At 40.6% G+C, this 22,469-nt stretch overlaps 1 protein-coding gene and 1 long non-coding RNA gene across 3 annotated transcripts in view; one reads left to right on the forward strand and one right to left on the reverse strand.

Moving 5' to 3' along the window:
• Positions 1-8,251, reverse strand: part of LOC139166976 (uncharacterized) — a 92,448-nt gene extending 84,197 nt beyond the window's left edge. Inside the window, exon 1 of the long non-coding RNA XR_011559065.1 lies at positions 8,183-8,251. This is a non-coding gene — a long non-coding RNA (uncharacterized lncRNA). The remainder of the gene's footprint in view (positions 1-8,182) is intronic.
• SLITRK6 (SLIT and NTRK like family member 6) lies at positions 513-20,585 on the forward strand. Of its 2 annotated transcripts, none has more exons than XM_070751303.1 (2): positions 513-1,165; positions 16,241-20,585. In XM_070751303.1, exon 2 carries the CDS (start codon positions 16,257-16,259, stop codon positions 18,780-18,782), a length of 2,526 nt encoding a protein of 841 aa, XP_070607404.1. In that variant the 5' UTR covers positions 513-1,165; positions 16,241-16,256; the 3' UTR covers positions 18,783-20,585. The 2 variants fall into 2 exon arrangements, with proteins under 2 accessions (XP_070607404.1, XP_070607405.1); XM_070751304.1 differs by having other exon boundaries at positions 519-698.
• Positions 20,586-22,469: the final 1,884 nt, after the last annotated feature.

Consider the following 22,469-nt stretch of genomic DNA (forward strand, 5'->3'; position numbering starts at 1 on the left):
GTGCACAGACTAAGAGGGGAGGGGGTGTTATGTATGGCCGAAGGTAGCTAAGTTTTGCATAGCCACCGCTAATTGGCTAATCTAGTGGCGGGAGAAATAAACTGCTGTCATTGACCAGCTTGGTTACAGGCAATCCCTTAAAAGCGGCTTCCCTACAGCCGGCCATCAATTTGTACTGCAATCCAGCTAAGTTTAATAAAGGTGCTGAACTGCTCCTACATTTCTTCTCTTCATTCTATAACATTGATGACCAATTCAGGAGCAACCAGACCCTACAAATACCCGAGAATTTCCTTAGTCCCAGAAATGAATATCCGTTGCTTTGAGAAAACAGATTTTACTTTCAGGAGCTTCAGGTGTTGGGCTGGGTTATGTTTTGGTTGGGAAAGAGGGCAGGGGTAAGAAGAGGAGGAGGAGAAATAATTGGCAGGAGGAAGAGGAGGAGGAGGAGTTGAGTTTTCCTAAGGTGGAGCTGCATCTTGTATGAAATATCCCTGGCAGATTGAAACCCTGTGATGGGGAAGGGCTTAAAGGCTGAGTCAAAAGGCTAGAAGTCTTTCTTTATTTGCGCCTATATCTTCCCCCTCCCCAGCCTCCCGCCGTCTCTGACCAACCGATCTAACCAAAAGAAAGACCAGAGAGAAAGAGGAAAGGGACATCATCGCCGCCGCTTGGATCCTTTTCAAAAGAAACGGCAGGCAAGAAGTCTCCCGCGCTCGGCTTCCAGATCCTACCCAGCGCCTCTTTCATTTCCCTGCACCCCGAAAGCCCGCAAACGGTTAACTGACATGCAGAAAGTCAGCCGAGCTGGGAAGTCTGCTGTGCATGTTAATTGAGGCGAAGGGATAACTGTTTACAGGATGGTCTAGTAGTAGCTGCCCTTCCTCCTTCCTTCCTTCCTTCCTCTCTCCCTCCCTCCTTCTTCCTCCTCCTCTCGCGGCTACCCGGGATGTTTGGCTCTGCTGTTCCTTTTGGACCCAGGATTTTCACTTCTCGGGACTAGAGAGCTACGCGGGAGTTACCCTTCTCGGAGTTGGAAAAAAATAAATTAATTAAAGGGAAGGAAGGAAAGTCTGCGGTTTTTTTGAGAAGGGAAGGGATTTCTCTCGGCAGGGCTGACCCTGTGCCATAACCGACTTTGTCAGTGGGTGTAGCTGCTGTGCAGGTAAGGACGCGTTCTCTCGCCGGCGATTAACTAAGGCAACCGCGTTTCATGCGGGGCGATCACCTTATGGACGATCCCCTGGTTTTTTTGTCAGTAACTAAGAGGAGAATAAAGTCATTTGCGGGGAGATACCTTCGGATTCCTTCGGTTTTTTGGGTGTGTGTGTATGTGTTGTCTTGCGTGGATGAAATGCCGGAGCATTTAAAACTGCAAGGAGAAGCCTAGCCTCCAAGAGAAGCATGGGGGGGGGGGAAGTGGAGAAATGACCCGCATATGAGAAAGGGAGAGTTTGAAAAGAAATGCTACAGTTCGGCTACGATTAACTGTCGAGCTGGGCAGATAAACGCGGGGACCTACCAGGGTAGATTTACCCAACCCTCGTTTTTGTTAGCCGAAAACTTTGGGCTTCGGGGAATCTTCCTAGTTTGTAAATAATGGCCTCCCTCTAAAGGAAAACCCCATTGGGGACGCTTTGGGGCATCGTGTGGAGGTTTTTGTCTTGGCGTCCTTTGGAACAGATGGGTTTGCGAGCCTTTTACGCCAAGAGGGGATGTTGCTGTGGTGTAGGTTGCAACATTTTGGCCAAAACCCCCGACTCAGGTCGGGGAAACTCCTCCTGACGATGAGATTTCCCCTCGAACTCGCTTCCTCTCCTTTCACGCTTGAAATGGAACCGTTTATTTCTGGCGATTCGGCAGGACGGATTGCTTCAATTAAAATACAAATCAGCCCGTTATGAGTCACATTTCTGTAACCTGCAATGTTAATTAAATTAATTGATGTCACTTGGCATGCCTTCTGCTCGGTACATTTATAATATGAGGTTAGCTACTGCGAGGGTTACAGAGATCTATGATCGGTCAGGGGAAAGTATTAACAAGAAAAATTGCATGCCACACACACATAAAAGCAGGCATTTTTTTTAATGTACAGTTGTATTACCAGTGGCTCTGGAAGACTGGGGTGTACTCAAAGAGTAGATTATTTTTTTAAAAAAACCCTTAGCTATCCTTTTCATAAACACTAAGTCTTTTTCTGCAGAGAGACCAACTATGTGAATTAAAGACTGATGGATTGCAGTATGCTTAGGAAAGGATGGCAATAGTTAACATAGGAATACTCTCCATTTGAGGAAAACAAGGATGGAAAACTTTAATCCCTCAAAGTATGTACATGTACTGTATGTGTGTGTGTTTGTGTGTTTGCATACACACACACACAAAGTGATTTTCAATGCAACCCCAGACTGATTTACTTATATTAATTCTGCCCAAGGTTATAATCCTATGTGTAGAAGGCATACCCTTTCCCCATGGATAAATAATCCATGAAGAAATAAACCAAAGATTTTGATGCAGATAAGAGTATCTAAGAATCCAGTATTGGTGAAATTAGATTGTTAGGTAGAAATATTGGATACTGCAAGTGAATACTTTCTGCTTCTAGGAGTGGTAGGAAGCAGGATACTTTGAATGCCTCTAGATCTGCATGCGGTGTCTTGCTCATCCTCTGAGATGCTGGGGTTGGTGGAGGGAATTCAAGGAGGACTATTTAAATCAAACCAAGATTAAACCAAGATATCAATGCCTTGGTTTCAAAAGGTATCATATGCATATGTGTGTGTGTAAATTCTGGTGTGAACAAAAATAGATCAGCAAAAGATTACTAAGCTAAGAAATATATTTAGAAACATTGAAATGATAATACTATAGATATTTATCTAGGGGTACACTCTGTTAACCTCCTTGTGACCTGTACTACTTTACCATTAATTTGCCTGTAAAATATTCCAATGGAAAGGAATATATATGGAACAGTAGAATCTTTGGTTCTCTCTGAGATTGGTTGTCTGCCTGCAGATGTTCCATCACCCAACTAGGTAACATTATCATTAACACTGTTGATGTTATGTAGGTGGATAATGTCTGCAAGTGAACAACTGATCTCAAAGTGCACCAAGGGCTCCAGATGTTTAAAATGTCCCAGAGAGGGCCATTGATAAGTGCAGTCCCTATTTAATTAGTTTTGCTAAATGTCCATATTCTCTCTTGAGCCCTCGGAGAGGGGCGGCATACAAATCTAATATATTATTATTATTATTATTATTATTATTATTATTATTATTATTATTATTATTATTATTATTGAAAATTTTCTGCAAAAAAAAATGAAAATCCACATCATTTTAAAAAAACTTTCAAAGTTAATTCAGATGAGCAGTGGACATGCTTATTCAGAAGATTTATCCGGTTTCATAGAATGTACTCTTAAGTAAATGTGTGAAGACTGCAGCCAATATGCAGCCATAAGGGCATCTTAGCGGAAACAGGATGCATCCAATCTAACATATTGTTTCCTGTCATGGCTAATAAACCAAATGCCCCTAGAAAAAACCCCCAAAGTCTCAAATCTGATATCTCTTTCTCCACCACTGTTTAGTTGTGTGACTTTCCATAACCTTCATTGCAGTTGGGTGAAACGTTTGCCACAAATCATCTTGATTGAATAAACTCAATTAATGCACAGCAACAGATTATGTGACATTTACATAGAATATGGATTATCTAAACTTGGGAGACTTATAAGATCAGGCACATGCTTGTAGTGAAGTGGAAGGGGAACAATTACATTTTCACGTAGCTTTCCTGTCTATGTCAAATTGTTTCTTTTTTTAAAGTGAGGTGGACTATATTTAGTTAAAACAGTCATTTTTAGTTGATTTCTCAACTTCAGCAACAACTTTCCAAACAGATGATGGTCACACACTGAATTCATTGGGAATTATTTCAAGAAAGAGTATCTTAAGCACACACACTGTTTACTATTGTAGTAGAGTAGCTTTGATTGATTGCTTTGTAGTAAAGAATTGGCCTCCCCTTTGCCTAAAACAAAAAACAAGAAAACCAAACCCCAAACACTTGCTTGATGTATCTGAAAAAAATCTTTTGTTTTTATGCTTAGCAATTTTTCCCTTTGAAAAGTTGTCTCTTCACAAATTGCTGCTATAAGACAATGGGAGATGATCAACAAATGCATTGTATAAAGAGAAATCAATGTTTGCAACTGTAAATTATTCTTCACATTTAAAAGTGAAGGAATGGGAATAGAATAGAATAGAATAGAATAGTTCGAAGGGACTTTGGAGGTCTTCTAGTCCAACCCCCTGCTTAAGCAGGAAACCCTATAACAGTGATGGAAAATCTTTTTTGCCTTGGGTACCAAAAGAGCGCAGGCGTATGCTATCGTGCATGCGCAAGTGCCCACACCCATAATTCAATGCCTGGGTAGGGCGAAAACAGCTTCCCTGCCCCCCCAGGGCCTCTGGAGGCCAGAAACGACCTGTTCCCCAACTTCTGCTGGGCCTAGTAGGCTCATGTTTTGCCTTCCCCAGGCTCCAAAGGTTTCCCTGGAGCTGGGGGAAGGTAAAACCGCACTCCCCCATCCTTCAGGAGGCTCTCTGGAAGCCAAAAATGCCCTCCCAGAGCCTCTGTGTGAGTCAAAAATCAGCTGGCCAGCACACACATGCACATTGGAGCTGAGTTAGGGCAATGATTCATGTGCCAGCAGATATGGCTCTGCATGCCACCTATGGCACCCACGCCATAGGTTCGCCATCACTGCCCTATACCATTTCAGACAAATGGTTATCCAATCTCTTCTTAAAAACTTCCTGTTTTGGAGCATTCATAACTTTAAATGTAAATTTAAGAAAACGTATCCTTCACTAATTTTCATGTCTGAAATCAGGGTTTTATAAATAATGTTAATCAAAGTACTGCAGCAGTATTATCCCAATGTACACAGCAGATTGACGTTAATGACATTGTTTGTTGACAATCGCACACCTGTCCCTTTGCATATCTCTTTTATGTCTATTTTTCCCGCCACTCTTCTTTACTTCCTCTAGTTTTGGGTTACAATAGACCTAGAATTATTTCTTAATTTTTAATGTTACTTTCAAAGTTTTACAGGGGCATCCTGCAAGTCAACAGTATTCATAGCTCATTGTCCTATGACGGGGACCAGTTAAATAGATTGACCTTACCTGAGGTGCATGATAGATGTTTGGGAATTCAAAGCCTCCATTTGCAGTTCTGAATTGCAAAATGAATTGGGAGCTGTGGCGGTACAACTATTATTTGCTCTGCATCTATTTCTCTCTCTTTCTTTCTTCACTGTGTCTTTGTATTTGGATTAAAACAAACAAACAACGCTGCCCCCCCATATTGCCATTTTGTAATTCATTCTTGAAGAATAACCTCAGGCATCAAAATAGGAAAAAGTAGATAGTATTAAAAAAAAAAAAACCTAGCCTTCAAACAAGAGATATTTTAAAAATGTATTTATTTATTTGTGCCTCTGGATAAATGTTAATTCCTGGTGACTACCTGGATAAGATTCTGCAGTTTTCTTGGGAAGATTGATTTTCCATTACTTGATTACAAGGACTGAGAAAGAGCGATGGGCCAAGGTTCACTCAGTTGTTTTTGCACCTAAGGAGGGACTAGAACTCAGAGTCTCGGGTTTCTAACCTGATGCCAATTTGAAGAGATCTGGACTTCAACTCCTAGAATTCCCCAGCCAGTGAAGGTTGGGAAACAATGCCTTAACTATTACTCCATCCTGACTCTTATATCTAGGAATTCTTTTTTTTTTTTCTTATTTCTTCGTCGCCTTATTTTAACTTTTTAATTTCGTATTTGAATTTATTTGTGGGAGTAATAATCTGTTCTCTCTATTTTCCACTCTTTAAGACTTCTCCAATTTTTTCTTTGTGCTTCCTCTTTTGTGGAGGTGCTGCTATGTCCGAGTGCCAGTAGAATCCGGTCCCCGGATCTTTGCGTCTGGCGCTGCGGGGCAATCCTGCACCTGGGGGCAGCAGCAAATACCCCCTCCAGTGCACGGAGACCCCCTGTTCTAGATTGGACTCTCCGGGTCCGATTGTATCGCTAAATCGCGACCACCAGGGCGAAAACGGAGGTCTGGGGACGGAGCTCCATCTCCAGCCTCCCGACGTGGCTCGCAGCCACCGGAAGTTCCTATTTGACTCTTATATCTAGAAAGTATCATTAGAAACTCCTAGAATTTATTGTCCCAAAAGTGAACTTTCTCTGCTTTCCCTTAAAGACTTTTTGCTTCTTATCCAAGAAGCTTCTGCAGTTCTGAAGAAATCTCTTGGATGAGAAGAGAAATTTGGAAGAAGGCCCAGTTGCCTCTTGAAAAAGCATTTTTGGGACAACCATGACCTGGATGACTGAGAATCTTCATAGATGCAGAGGTCCTCAAATTTTGCACCTTTAAGACTTGTGGACTTCAACTCCCAGAATTCCCCAGCCAGCTCTACTCCAGCTATGCTGACTGGAGAATTCTGGGAGTTGAAGTCCACAAGTCTTAAAGTTGCCAAGTTTGAAGACCTCTGATCTAGAGTTTAATATAACCTGCTGAGGGACTTGATATGTTTTATGCATTTTGAACTAACCTGCAGGGCTGCCATAGCTACAGTATTTCCTTCTAATAAGATTGATTAAGAACATGAAATTCCTTTTTTATTGAATTTACTTCTGCTGAACTGTTTAAAATATGTTTCCCATTAAATAAGAATCCAAAGGTAGACAAACTATTTTTTGGTACTCAGGGAGAACATGATGGTGAAAGCAACCAGAATCACCTGCAAATATACTGCTCAAATAAATTAAAGGGAACAGTAAAAAAACACATCCTAGATCTGAATGAATGAAATATTCTAATTGAATACTTTGTTCTGTACAAAAGAAATGTAAAATTGATTGTCAATCAGTCTTGCTTCCTAAGTGGACAGTTTGATTTCACAGAAGTTTGATTTGCTTGGATTTATATTGTGTTGTTTAAGTGTTCCCTTTATTTTTTTGAGCAGTGTAGTTTCAAACAGAAGCTTTAGGGCTAGTGATCTATGTTATAATAACCCCTGCTAGACTGATTGCGTTTCCTTGGGAATGATGGGATAAGGGTTCAAGGATTCTGGGGGAGGTCAGACTAGTGCTGTTTTCTGCTGTACCAAATCTCTAAAATTGACCTCCTCTTAACTCCTCCCTCCAATCTAGCTGAAGATTCCACTGCAGGCTTGATATGCTGGGATGCCTAACACCATCTACATTATATTCCTTGGTTTCTCCATTGATTTCCATGGATAATTCTCCTTGCTATTCCAGATCATTTTTTAACAAGTAGTTTCTTAGTGAGCTGATGGTTGTTTATTTTTAATCACAGAGCAAGTACTTTATCCAGAGGCTTCTCTTTAATTTTAGTGCAGCTATTTCCTCTGCTTTCCTTCCCTATCACTCAACTACAATTTGCAATCTTTGTTCAATGGTATTTGGAGGTGGGGCTGCTTTGATCATGCCTTTCTGATTAAGAGCACTTTCACTGTGAATTTGGCAAGCTCATCTTTTCTTTCCTTTCGTCCATTTGGTTGTCAGTATACTCAACAATCAATACTTCTTGAGCTATTATCCCCATATATATGTGCCCTTATAAGTATCCCACATATAGGTAACCTTTAAGTCAATGGTTCTCAGCATTTCTAATGCTGCGACCCCTTAATACAGTTCTTCACGTTGTGGTGACCCCCCAACCATAAGTCTAGTACCAATTCTCCCAACAGAGCGTTAAGCTGATTGGCAGGATGGTCCGACAGACAACCCCACTATAAACGTCTGATTGGTGAAATTGTAAAAAATATATTCCAAGGTGCCAGAATAGAAACTTTAGTTTCTAACACCATGGGAAATTTGTCTTTTCCCATGGTCTTAGGCAACCCCAGTGAAATGGTTGTTCAACCCCAAAAGGGGTCCCAACTCCCAGGTTGAAAACCACTGCTTTAGGTTACCTTTTACACAGAAGCTTTCTTGTGTTTCTATAAATAGTTTTCTCAAGTCTTTTGGTAGAAACTTCATTACTTCCTCATAATTTATGTTCAGTCCTGAAATCTACAAATGATTTACTTTGGATGAAAAAAAATGTAATTAAATTTAGACTCACCAAGGAATATATTCCACTGAATTTGAGGTGTCTAGACCTATGAAATAGTGTTATATTTTTGCAGCTTTTTGCCTTTATGGTGTCCTGGTTTTAGAGCATCAGGATAATACTACCAAGGAACTCTAATTAGCATTTCCTGCTATAAAGTAAACAGTTACTATAGTTGCAGAATGAAGCACAATGACTATATGACACCATGTACATATAACTAGATCTTTAAACTAAGTTAACTAACTCCTGTCTATGTTTTCTTCAATCATCTGTAGCAGGAAATTTTTAAAGACCATATTTCTACTCAACATATGATGGACAACACAATTTTTGCCAGAAAAGCAATAAAAATAGATTTTCTTCAAATGTCAATCCCACTGCTTATAGAAATATGAGGCTATGCTAGTGGTAACAGCCCAAACTTTTCTTTTTTGAAGAAGCCATACCATGATCCAAGTAGGGGAATGTATCTCAAAGAATTGAAATGTTGCTCAGATATTTGGGGAAACTCTTTCAACCTTAGGCAATAATATTCTCAAATGTCAGGGTTATGTTTGCTTTGAACATCCAAATCCTAGAATAAAAAAACACAAGGCCATCAAGGATCAGGTTCCAGTCAATCAAATGTTTGGGAGAAAGGGGAATTGATCAGAGTCTGCGGAGAGGGGTGGCATACAAATCCAATAAATAAATAAATCCCACTCCTTGCTCATTCACGTGAGTTACAGATTAGAGATTACTAGCATTAGAAGGGACCTTGTGGGTCATCTAGTCCTAGTAAAGAATCAAATGTTCCTTTGACGAGGACAAAATCAATATTTTATTTCGAAGTTTGTTTCTGTGTGGTCCTCAGTGCTCTCTGAACTTGGTTGTTTTCTTCCAGGTATTTCATTACCCAGAGTAGGAAACATAGTTTAGGTATTGAAACACCTGCAAGAAAACAACCAGGTTCAGAAAGCACCATGGACCTTTCTTTCAGTCCTGAGGTACAAATAGTCTCCTTTATAAGTACAGTGATACCTTGTCTTACAAACTTAATTGGTTCCGGGACGAGGTTCTTAAGGTGAAACGTTTGTAAGATGAAACAATGTTTCCCATTGGAATCAATGGAAAAGCGATTAATGCGTGCAAGCCCAAAATTCATCCCTTTTACCAGCTGAAGCGCCCGTTTTTGCGCTGCTGGGATTTCCCTTACCTCCCCTCCATGGGAAACCCCACCTCCGGACTTCTGTGTTTTTGTGATACTGCAGGGGAATCCCAGCAGGGGAATCCCAACATCACAAAAACGTGCACTTCACTGGCAATGGAAGTCCAGAGGTGGGGTTTCTCAGCAAAGGCAGTATCAGTAAAATCACAGCATTGCAAAAACACTGAAGTCCTCAAAACCCCACCTCCGGACCTCTGTGTTTTTGTGATGCTGCAATTTCATTGAGGCTCCCCTTGCTGGGAAACCCCACCTCTGGGCTTCCGTTGCCAGCGAAGTGCCCGTTTTGCGCTGCTGGGATTTCCCTGCTGGGATTTCCCTGAAGCATCACAAAAACACGGAAGTCTGGAGGTGGGGTTTCCAATGGAGGGGAGCCTCAGGGGAATCCCAGCAGCACAAAAACGGGTGCTTCACTGGCAACAGAAGTCTGGAGGTGGGGCATCCAAGTGGTGGTGGTGGATTTGTAAGGTGAAAATAGTTTGTAAGAAGAGGCAAAAAAATCTTAAACCCCGGGTTTGTATCTCGAAAAGTCTGTATGACGAGGCGTTTGTAAGACAAGGTATCACTGTATTATTCTCTCCAGTTTTTATTTGGTTGTTGTTTCTTCTTTGACTCAATTTTTCTACTACATCTTTGATTATGTACCATTGCTAAATTCTCAAGGATAATATTCTTTGGGAGAGTGTTTTTATCCTTCTTCCTGTTTATACCAATCTCCTACCCCTAAACATGTAATACACACAGCATTTTATAAGTAGCAGCCCATTATTTTTTTTCTTAATGGTGAAAATAACCTTTATTTATTCCACAAAGAGCAGGTGAAGTCTTTCTTAGATTGATCTAGTGGCTTAGAATATACTCACATTCTTAAGGATAATTTTTTTAGGGGAAAAAAGCATTTAGAAGTGTATCTAGAAAACTACAGCATCAAAATGCAGTGGTTTGCTCAATGATCTGTTTAGATGAAGCATGTCCTTAATCTTTGAGTTCTTCCTTTCCCATAGTTATTCTATACTCTGAGCAGGTGTAGCTTCAAATTTAAACTTATTTAAATCACAGAGGGGCAATCTCCAATCCAACTGTCACATTAGGTTCTCTAACTTTATTTTTGTGAATTCCTGAAGCGCCTCCAAATCACATCACAACCAGTTTGGTATAATGGTTAAAAAGCTGACCTAGAAAGGAGGGGACTATTCTAGTTCCTTCTTGAAAGCCAACTTTGGGCTAGTCACTGACTTTCAACCCAACTCACCTCACAGAGTTATTGTCAAGGGGAAAATAAGAGAAGGGTGGACTAATAGGTATGTTCTCCATTTTAAGTTATTTATAATGAAGATGGGATAATTAATTAATTCAGTAAAATAAATCCCAGTAACCCCTCATTCTCTACGAAAATCAAGCATTTCAGATCTGTTGTTGAAGTCACTGGGTAATTTTGTATTTGTATCTATTCTATTCTATCTATTGGTATCTACTCTACTCTACTCTACTCTACCCTACCCTACTCTACCCTACTCTACGGCAAACTAAGGTACTTGTCTTCCATGCTGCTCCAGCTGTTCTTGTATCTGTCCCTAGTCCTGGTTGTAGTGATTTTACAGTGAAATGTGCTTGGTGTTCAATTCAGGTTTTAACCATCACTGCCTTTGATTGGTTATTCGCTTCCTTGAATTTTGTAGGGAAGGTAAACTTCACTGGCTGCCCCCTCCCACCCCCCAATCATATTTACCATCTCCTGCCTATTCCTTTTAGAAGTAGTTTCTTTTCTTTTCTCAGATGTTTGCACACCTGGATACCTTCATAGCCACTTCTCACATTCTCTCACTTGACACTAATGCACATACTTTATTGCATATCCCCACTTTATGTACCCAGCTACATTGATGTTGTAGTGATTAAAATAAAGGGAACATGGTCCCTTGCTCATTTGTTCTACTATGGTATGTAAAACATTGTGGAAGCAAGAAAGTGATGGTTACTTTCATAAAATGTGGACTTTGTAGCTTCATTCTTATATCTGTATGTTTAGGTTAGTATGATTCAGGGGTGGGTTTCTCTTACCTTTTCCTACTGGTGTGCTTGCTACGCTTGTGCACACATGCATCCCCAGCATGATTTTGCTTCTGCGCATGCGCAGAAGGACAATTTTCCTTCTGTGCATGCTCAGAGAGCCAAAAATCATCAAAAATTAGAAACAATAGATGGTGGCGTGCATGGACCGGCAAAGACAGACAGGAGCTGCTGTGCCAAAGTTGTGCAATCGCCGGGCCACTACCGGAATGGCGCACTGGACCACAACAGTAGGAACCCACCTCTGGTATGATTCATACAAGCAGATAGAAACTGAAAGGGTGAGCCCTGAAGGAATATATATGTACTAGCAGAAGAGGGAGGAAAAATATGGTGGCCAGGGGACATGAAACTATTATTTAGATCAACTAGGAAAAACTGACTAGATAAAAGTCTTCATCAACATGACCAGCTAAAAACATAGTATCTTAATAACTCCAATGAATGCCATCATGGTTGTGACCAGTGGTGAAATTTTTCTTTACCGGTTCGGTGGGCATGGCTTAGTGAGTGTGGCAGGGGAATGATACTGCAAAATCTCATTCCCACTCTACCCTGGGGCCATCCAAAGGTGGTATTTTCTGAACTATTTAATATTTCTGCTACCGGTTCCCCTGAACCTGTCAGAACCTGCTAAATTTCACTCTAGTAGTGACCAACCACCATGGGAATGGATATGTCACTTGTTGGGTCTAATTAGAGCTGGAGAAAACATTAATCTGGAATGAAGCATAATAAACTAATGACTTGGAAGATAGCCCAGGCCCTTTGAAGTAACACTTGAAAGCAGAGACAAGAGAAATAATAATAATAATAATAATAATAATAATAATAATAATAATAATAATAATAATATATTAGATTTGTATGCCGCCCCTCTCCGAGGACTTGGAGAAAGGTTTATAGTGAGCTGGGAGTGGGTAGAAGATTATGCCACCTATTGCTGCACTGGAAGAATAAAGAAGGGTAGGTCCACTGATGGACTGCTATCGGAACGGTAAGGGGTTAAGTACCAGTAGTGATTTTCGGGACATGCACAAAGCTGCATGCCTCTGACGTGTGCCCGCGTGTGCCCATCAGCACAAGATTTGACATTTGCGCATGCACAGTAAGTAAAATTCTGTGTGAAGACACTTGACTGAGCGAGATTTTGGCAACTTGTAGAACTGAAGGTCAGTGGTTCAAATCTCATCACCGGCTCAAGGTTGACTCAGCCTTCCATCCTTCCGAGGTGGGTAAAATGAGGACCCAGACTGTGGGGGCAATAGCCTAGCTCTGTTAAAAAAGTGCTATTGCTAACATGTTGTAAGCCGCCCTGAGTCTAAGGAGAAGGGCAGCATAAAAATCGAATAAATAAATAAATAAATTTTCACTGATTTTTTTGGTTCTGTGCATGCGCAGAAGCAAAAACATCAACGAACATCGCCGAAATCTCACACTTGCGCATGTCCTTGCACGAGATTTTGCTTGCTGTGCATGTGCAGAAGCCAAATTGCATACTGATGGGCATGTACGTGCTTTCTGGAGGCATGCACAACCTGTGACGGCCTTGGGGTGCACCGGTAGCGCTGAAGATAGCAGTCCTTCACTGGGTAGGCCATGCCAATGATGGAACGTGAATAAAATATGGATCTGATTGCTGTGCCATTTTTTAACTCCTCTGCTTTCAGAAGATAAAAAACAAAACTGAAATGCAGCCCATTATTGCATTGCCCAAAGAAATAATTATATCATCATGATAATAGCAATACAGTGGAATTTGTTTTTCTTGTTCTATCTTAAAATAATGGGCATACATCAGTGTGAATGTGTGAACTGGCTGGCCATTTCTTTTCTATGAATTATATATTATTTCCAGAGACATAACAAAAATATGTTACCTTGACATGCATCAGGCCTAGGGCATCTTGGATATTGATGCTAGGTTCAGTGTAACCTCTGGGTAGTTTTGCAGGAGAGGCGGAGTAACGACACAGACACAAGAGCTGGATTTAAAACTGGGTCCTTTTTATTAAAATAAATTTGCATAATTTATTTTAAATAGATTAGCATAATTATCATAATTAACTATAACCCTAACAAGGACACGCAGGGTCAAACAATTGCTTCCGGGGCGGAAAATGACGTATAATAAACTTCTGGGGCAACTTATGGGCGTAGCTCCATGCTAATCCAGGTGAGGGACCACTCCCTCACCTGAGACCTTGCCATGCACTTGCATGTGGGAGGTCCCGCCGGCTAACCCCTACAAGGGGAATTAAATGGGCAGGACCCAAAGACAGGTTCCCCCCAACTGCTCAGGTCGCCAAAACCACAAGCCTTTGGAGAGAACCTGTCAATGATCCCCAAAGATGCCCAACGGAGAACACGCAGTTGCTAAACCACCACCCAGTTTTCCGCCCCTAACCTGCCTACCCAAATGACCAAAGGTAAGCCAATTAACCTAAAACAGGTGCAAGCACCCCCTAACTGCTTATCCGTCTCCACAGTGTGGAATAGGCGGGAAAACGGTCCCGGCTATAATGCCAGGACCGCCAAAAATTCCTATTCGGCCCCATAAGGCGACCCCAGTGGCACACTGCAAGATAGGGAGGGCAGGAGGGTGTCTGCTGTGACGGAGTCCGGGCGAAAAGGCTGAACTCCAAGCCTGCCAGCCCTTTTATAGGGCTGGCTGGCTCCGCCCAGACACGTCACTGATCAGACCACTCTGGTCTGATCTCCGGCTGACATCTCGCGAAACCTCGCGAGATCTCAGCCGAAAACTTAAAATGGCGGCTGCACCGGTCTCTGTGTCCCCTGGCCTCCTGCAAAATGCGCCGGGGGATGAAGACCACTGGCGGTAATTTTGGACAAAGTTGGACTGAGGATTTTATTTGGGGGGAGGGTGTCCAGCCTTTTGTGCTGAAAAGTATTTAACCTCCAATTCTCTAAGAATGATTGTTTAAAGAGCATTTATTTATATTTATTTCATTGTATGTATAGCCCACCCATTCCTGATGGACTCTGGGCGGCATGTACAATAAAACCATATACAACAATAAAAACCCCATTCCAAAAATATTCATCATTTCTCATTTCTAGGCTGGAGCAGAGTGCTATAGCTTAACAGCCCAGGCCTGGCAGCAAATTTTTAAGGCTTTCCAGAAGGCCAAGAGGGCAGGGGCAGTACAGGTTTCCAGGCATAGCTGGTCCAGAGAAACAGAGCTGCCACAAAGAAGGCCCTTCCCTGCGGTCCCACCAATCGGCACAGTTGGCCCACAGGACCTCGAGAAGGCCAACCCTGTGGGTTCTGATCGACTGCTGGAAAGCATGAGGCTGTGAATTATCCCAGTTCAGCAGAACAAAAATGACTTCCCCAATGTGGAGTATGCCATAGTTCTACCGTAAATTTTCTGTCTCTCAAAGCTAAACTAAATTATTTTGGAAATTAGAAGCAATGTATCTAATTTCTCGGTTCTTGGTTTTCTCAGTTTTTAGACCAATGATGGTGAACCTTTTTCGACTCGGTTGCCAAAAGGATTGAGTGCACATGATAGCGTGCCCTCACATGCCCTCACTCATAATGCAATGCTCTCCTCCCCATGCATGTAGAAGGCCTCACTGAAGCCTCTGGACTTCCAGTAGGCCCATTGGGCTGTTTTTTGCTCTTGGCCAAAAAAGGCCTTGTGGAAGTTCGGAAACAAAATGGAAGCGGAGCTAGAGAGTTGCAACCAGGCCTTGCACACCTCACCAGCTGTCAAGGCTTTCCTGAAAGCCTCTCTAGCCAATAAAAGAGCTCTAGATCGATCCGGAGCTCTGTTATTGGTTGCAGAGGCCTTCAGAAAAGCCTTGCCAGCTGGTGAGGTGTGCAAGGCCTGGCTGCAACTATCCAAAACTGAAGAAGTTCCTGAAGACCTCTGACAGTGAAAGGGAGGCTGGGGGTGAGCACACAAGTGAACTTCTGGTTGGGCTGTTTTTCTCCATCCCCAGGAGGCTTGGAAAGCATCAGGAGGCTTCCCTGAGGTTTGTAAAGAGCAAAAACAGCCAAAAAGAAGGCTGAAAATCAGCTGGCCAGTGTGCACATAGGACAACGCCTCGCGTGCTCTCTGATATGGTTCTCTGTACTACCTTTCCCCATCACTATTTTAGACTATTTTATTTTATTGTCATACAATGAAATTAAATGCCATCTTTAATGTACATTTTAAGTATAAAAATAACTGTAGTTGTATAGAATCCTTTGCATTCTGTACAATTGAATTGAAAACCCCTGATACTGCATTAATATTGCATTATACAGCAGATGAGATGGAGCTTTAAGAATGTTTTGAACTTTCTTAATGCAGCGGGAGCTATAAAGCTCTTCCAAAGAGGGAAGAGGGCAACCAATGACCCTCTTGGCAAGGATATTTACCCTCTGGAGTGCTGTCCTATCTGCTACTGTGCAATTGGCAAACCGAACACAGGTGCAGTAAGTTAAAATACTGTTTGTGGTGCAGCGGTAGAAGGTCACCAGCAGTTTTTCATTCAGTCGTTGTTTCCTGAGAAGTCTCAGGTAGTATAACCTCTCTTGGGCCCATTTGACCAGTGCTGCAATGTGAGCGCCCTAGATCAGGTATCCTTTTATGATAACACTGAGAAACGTAAAGCTGGCCACTTGCCACTAGACTAGACAGGGATTGTAATATTTTTATGGATTAGAATGGCTTTTTTTTCATTAGATGATTTATGTATACTAAATTATGCTAACAGTTTGTTTTTCCACCAAAGTTGAAGGAAAAACTAAAATGTTTTCAATTTGTTGTACTTTTCAGACGCTGTTGGATTACCATGAAGCTCTGGATAATCGCATTAAGTTTAATGGGGGTTGCTTGTGATGTGCTCTATTCTGAACTGGCGTCATCTTCAACTGTTGGCTCTTGTGAAGACTTGTGCTTTTGTGAAGAAAAAGACAGCATCTTAATTATAAACTGTGAAGAAAAAGGCATCAAGGAGATATCTCAAGTACGTGTCCCACCATCCCGGCCTTTCCAACTTAGTCTTTTAAACAATAGTTTGACTATGTTACAGGTCAACGATTTTGCCAGCTTTATCAATGCGATCACATTGCACCTTGGATGTAACTACATTGTAGACATTGAACCAGGGGCATTTAATGGGCTAAGTCTCCTTAAAAAACTCCATATCAACCACAATTATTTAGAAATACTTAAGGAAGACACCTTCCATGGGCTAGAAAACCTGGAATTCCTTCAAGCAGACAACAACTTCATCACAATAATTGAATCAAGTGCCTTCAGCAAGCTCAATAGGCTTAAGGTGCTTATTTTAAATGATAATGCCATTGAATTTCTTCCCCCCAATGTATTTCGCTTTGTTCCATTAACTCACCTGGATCTTCGAGGGAACCAACTACAAACACTACCCTATGTCGGTTTTTTAGAACACATTGGCCGAATCCTAGAGCTTCAACTAGAAGACAACAAATGGATCTGTAATTGTGACCTACTGGAGTTAAAGAGTTGGTTAGAAAACATGCCTCCACAGTCCATAATAGGGGATGTTTTGTGCCACAACCCTCCCAGTTTGAAAGGTAACATTTTAAGCAGATTAAAAACAGAATCACTCTGTCCAACTCCACCCCCAAATGACCTTGATTCTCCATCAGGGTCATTGCCTTTGGTGATTACAACATCAATAAGTGATAGTCATCCCTCAACCAAGGTGATACCTATTTTTAAAACTCCCACCAAGGAATCCAGTTTAACACCCCATGTTACAAAACCAGCTACTCTTCTTCCTGGAGTATATTGTCCTATACCTTGTCAGTGTACCAGCAATATCCTTCCAGGGATTTTGATGCAATGTCAGGAACAAAACATTGAAAGCTTGTCAGATTTAGGTTCTCCTCCTCCGAATCCTAAAAAGTTGATTCTTGCCGGGAATATAATCCAGACGTTACTGAAATCGGATCTTGTGGGTTATGACAGTCTAGAGATGCTTCATTTGGGAAACAATCGCATTGAGATGTTAGAAGCAGGATCCTTTATAAATCTTACTGAATTGCAAAAATTATATCTAAATGGCAACCATCTCACTAAACTAAGCCGTAATTTGTTTTTAGGCCTGCAGCACCTTGAGTATTTGTACCTTGAATATAATGCCATCAAGGAGATATTACCTGGTACTTTTAGCCCAATGCCAAAACTTAAGGTCCTATACCTAAATAACAACCTCCTCCAAACTTTACCATCCCATATCTTTTCCGGAGTTCCGCTAGCCAGGCTGAATTTGAAAACCAACCAGTTTTCCCATTTGCCCATTAAAAATGTCTTAGATGATCTAGATCTGCTAGTGCAAATTGAATTAGAAGATAATCCCTGGGATTGCACTTGTGATTCGGTTGGACTACAACAATGGATACAAAAACTAAATAGGAATACAATGATGGGAGAAATTCTCTGTGCCTCTCCAAGACATCTGGCTAAAAAGGAACTGAAATCTCTGAACAACGATATGTTATGTCCCACTTTAATGAACAGTCCAGCTCTCCCAACTCACCCTAGCTTCCTAATCATCACCACGTCACCAACTACAACCAATGCAGCAGAAAGTATTCTGAAATCACTCACCGATGTTATCCCTCTCTCTGTTTTAATTCTGGGGCTCTTGGTTGTGTTTATAACAATGATTTTTTGTGCAGCTGGCATCGTTGTTCTCGTTCTGCATCGACGGAGGCGGCACAAAAAGAAACAGACTGAAGAACAAGTACGGGACAACAATCCACTCCAGCTCCAATACAGCATGTATGGTCATAAAACAACACACCATACTACCGAACGCCCAGTCTCAACTTTGTATGAACAACGTATGATCAGCCCCATGGTTCAAGTTTATCAAAGCCCAACTTTCAACTCCAACTTTGCAGATCATCAAGATGAAAGGGATGATAAGGACGGGAGTGATTCCAAACACCTTCGGCGAAGTCTCTTAGAGAGGGAGCACTCCTCTCCTCTCACTGGGGGTCCAAATGTCAAGTACAAAGCTGCGGACCAACCAGTTGATTTTTTGTCTTTCCAGGACACAAGCTCATTGTATAGGAACATCCTTGAGAAGGAGCGAGAACTCCAACAATTGGGGATAACGGAATATCTTCGAAAGAGCATCGCTCAGCTGCATCCTGAAATGGAAGTACATTATCCGAGAGCTCACGAAGAACTAAAACTGATGGAGACACTTATGCTCTCACGGCCGAGAAAAGTTTTACTAGAACAGACTAAAAATGAGTATTTTGAACTCAAGGCCAACCTGCATGCCGAACCTGACTACTTGGAGGTTTTGGAACAGCACACATGAAACGAAACGACACCTTCGAAGGCTTTGAATCAGAAACTCTTAGGTTTGTCTTACGTTTGAGAACTTTGTAAATAAAAGTGCCTTATAATATAATGTGTCACCAATCAGAACTTTTAAGCACAGCAGTAATCTGAGTGGAAAAGAAACTCTCAGGGATAACTGTGTGAAGCCATGGGAAAATTTTCAGACTACGTATATCTTACCCCCCATTTTAAATGTGAACTTTGTACAACTGGATTCTGAGAAAAAATTCAGTTTGCCTGGCCATATTCCTCTAGGTGTGTATTGCAGTCCCTAATGTTTCTTTTTTGATTGTTGATTTTGCTAAACAGATTTTTAAAACATTTGTTTCTCTGGTTCCCTTCTCATTTTTCCCATGTAGGCAATATTTAATTAAAAACCTACAAGGATCGACTTAGCCAGCTGCTAGGAAGTAGACAACATTAGTTATGGATGAATCCATATATATGAACCCATTCTACATGGCAGTAGTATATAATCATTATAAAGGGAACAATATGTTTTTGTTTCAAAAGGAAAAAAAATCATTTGTGAGCTTCCAAGGACTGCAGTATTTAGGTACCTTTAATTTTGGAATGTTGTTTATTTAAAAAAAAGAGAGAGGTTGGAATGGGAAAGTGGTATATTATGCAGGAATTTAAAAGGTATAATGGAAACCTTTTGTTACTTTCCCTCAATGGCATTTTAATCACATTTTGGGACAATCTTCAGTATAATGCTGCTATATAAACCCCTGTGCGACATTGGATTGACACTTGTACTTGGGAAGTTTGAAACGCTACTGAGAATTTCATGTAAATATATTAGGATATTGATGCACCCAATTTTTATTTTTATTTTTTACTGTATTTATATGATTGGCTCCAGTGGTAAGTTTTGATAACATCACTTTGCTGTGTCCAGTAAATTTCAGACTGCAAGTCAGATAAGAAATAAGCCATCAGGATTTGTTTCTGGCTGTGAACAATCTGTCTTTGCCATAATGACATGACAAAAGAGCATTTCTCAGTCCTCCCTTCCCCTCCTGCCCCCGAAATATCTGTTTAAATATGGTAGGCAAGTAAAATAAAGGAAAGTCACAAACCTAGGAAGTTGCATTGAGATTAGTTATTGTAATCTTATGGTTACATGCTTAGATATGTGCTTTTTGCAACATTTGTATGGGTATGCTAATGTTGCATACATAGATGTCAGTGGCTAACCATGTAAAGGTTAGCAAGCTCCACAACTTGGTGTGTACAGAATTGTGGTCAAGTCTAAATACAATGATGTTCTTTGTTATACTTGATCTCACGTGTAAACACAGCTCACATTTAATATGTCCTAATCTACCATCCCAACTTTGCTTTTAAGAAGAAGAAAAAAAGTTCAGTTCAATTCTGACTATTTCACAAGTCTGTCACTGTGTTTTTAAACACAGATTGGCTGCTCCCACAATTTAGATTTGTGTGTGTGCGCATGTGTGTGTGTGTGTGTGAAAGAGAGAGAGGGAGAGAGAAAGCGAGAGTGATAACAATAAAGTCTAAGCAGCACAGCAAAACTGTAGAGGTCAATGGAAGGTAGCACTAAAATAATGTCTAGAATTAAGGCAACCAGAAGCAGGACAAATTTATTTTACTATAAGATTTAGTTAGAATTATTTGTATTATTTATTCTGTACAATTTGTATCCTTTAAGTTTGAAATTACGATTATTATTCTTGGGTGCCTTTCAAGCAAATCAAAGAACTTAATCATGGTAAATAAAACTGATAATAAAGGGATCCTTTTTTAAAAAAAAAAACCACACTTCTTTGTATTAAGACTCCCTTGTTAATTTTCTCTCTCTCTCTCTTTTTAAAGTAAGCTCTGCATGCATGAGTTCAGATCCATTCTGAAATCAAATTGGAGTCTTCTCTTCGTTGCCATGCATACAGAGGTGTCTTGTTCTGGGGGCAAGACGGCAGTTAAATACCAGTGTACGATTGAAAAAATGCCAAAATGGTAATATGACCTGCATTTCCCCTCCTGATTAAGTTACCCTTTTGTAAACCAACCTCCCTTTGATAAATATCTCCTTACAAACTTACAAAAATCAGAAAGAGCCTAGTAACATCTTCTCTTAAAGATCCTAACAAATACTAGCTGGGAAATGTCTATATAAGTTATGACAGTCAGACTTATGAATGGCATCTACCATAAATAAATAATTTTAATAGCATCCCTGCTGATTGCTTACATAGTAACTTTGGCTTAGATGTAAAGTATTGATTTTCACAGGGAAAGTTCATCCCTAGAAAGCAAAGAAGAAAGACATTAACATCAAATATTTCATTTATTTATTTGATGCAGTGCTACAGAAAGCAAACTATATCTTCATATCTGCTTGACTATTTATTTTTGTTTGCACTGGATTTCTGTTTATGTATTCCAAATCAATATTCTCTCACTGATAACTCCAAGAATGTTGGACAGCAACTCTCAGAATTATATGTGAGCAAAAGTTGGTCAAAGTATTAGACTCCAAAAAATGAATATGGAGACATGAAATGGTTTAAGACTTATCCCTTTATGTAGATGAAGCATAATGGTCTGAAGCTATGCTATAGTTAGAGAATGGTGTACTTTATTTAGAATCTTAATATATTGAGTGAATACAGAGATTATATTTCTCTCCATTTCTACCAGAATGAAGAATCAATGTCTGAGTTGAGTTCTATATTAAAGGTAAAGGTTTTTCTGTGAGTCATATCCAACTTAGGGGCTCGTCTCTTTTTTTGGCCAAGGGAGCCAGCATTGTCTAAAGACAATTTACACGGTCATGTGGTCAGCAAGGGACACAGAATGCTGTTCCTGTCCCACCAAAGTGGTACCTATTAATCTACTTGCATTTGCATGCTTTCAAATGGCTAGGTGGTCAGGGGCTGGAACAAAGAACGGGAGTTGAACCCATTGCACAGAGCTTGAGTCTCAAACTTGGGCTGCCAATTTTCTAGCTGCAAACTCAACATTTTTAGCCAGTGAACCTACCCCCTCTCTCTGTCTCTCTGTCTCTCTCTATCTCAGAGACGGAGAGAGAAGAGAGGACTCTAACAGGGCATATTCTCATTATATTGTACTTTATCTCACTAAATCATATGTGTATGCCACAAATGTAGAAACATGATTTCTGAGTCCTTTATAAGCTTGAGGTGGCAAGTTGAGAGCTTTGTTTAACTATGATTCATGATTAACCTTATTCTTGATGATTCAGCAGGTATCTTTAAGTGACCTTCAAAATATACAATACCTGTAGTATCCATCTTCTCACCCTTCATCATCCGATTTTACCAAAATGTAATTGTGAATTTTAATTTTCCAGTTGAATTAACTGGATAACAAATAAATCAGCTGCCTTCAGAATCTAGGGGAAAACTAATTTGTTTTTCTTAATAATAATTAAAAAAAGACAATTCCTAACATCAGTGTTCCCTCTAATTTTTTTGGGGGGTGGGCGGAAAAGTATAGTGTCTGAGCGGCAGTCCCTTTGGGACTGGGCGGCACAGAAATAATAAATAAATAAACAAACAAACAAACAAACAAACAAACAAAAAACCCACCCTGTTTTGCCTCAGAGAATTTCAAAATAAAATACTGTACTGTGTGTCTATAACAGTGAGCTCATAATAGGGCAACTCTATCAATATCA

The sequence above is a fragment of the Erythrolamprus reginae genome, chromosome 4, assembly GCF_031021105.1.
Source record: "Erythrolamprus reginae isolate rEryReg1 chromosome 4, rEryReg1.hap1, whole genome shotgun sequence".
NCBI classification, from domain to species: Eukaryota; Metazoa; Chordata; class Lepidosauria; order Squamata; family Dipsadidae; genus Erythrolamprus; species Erythrolamprus reginae.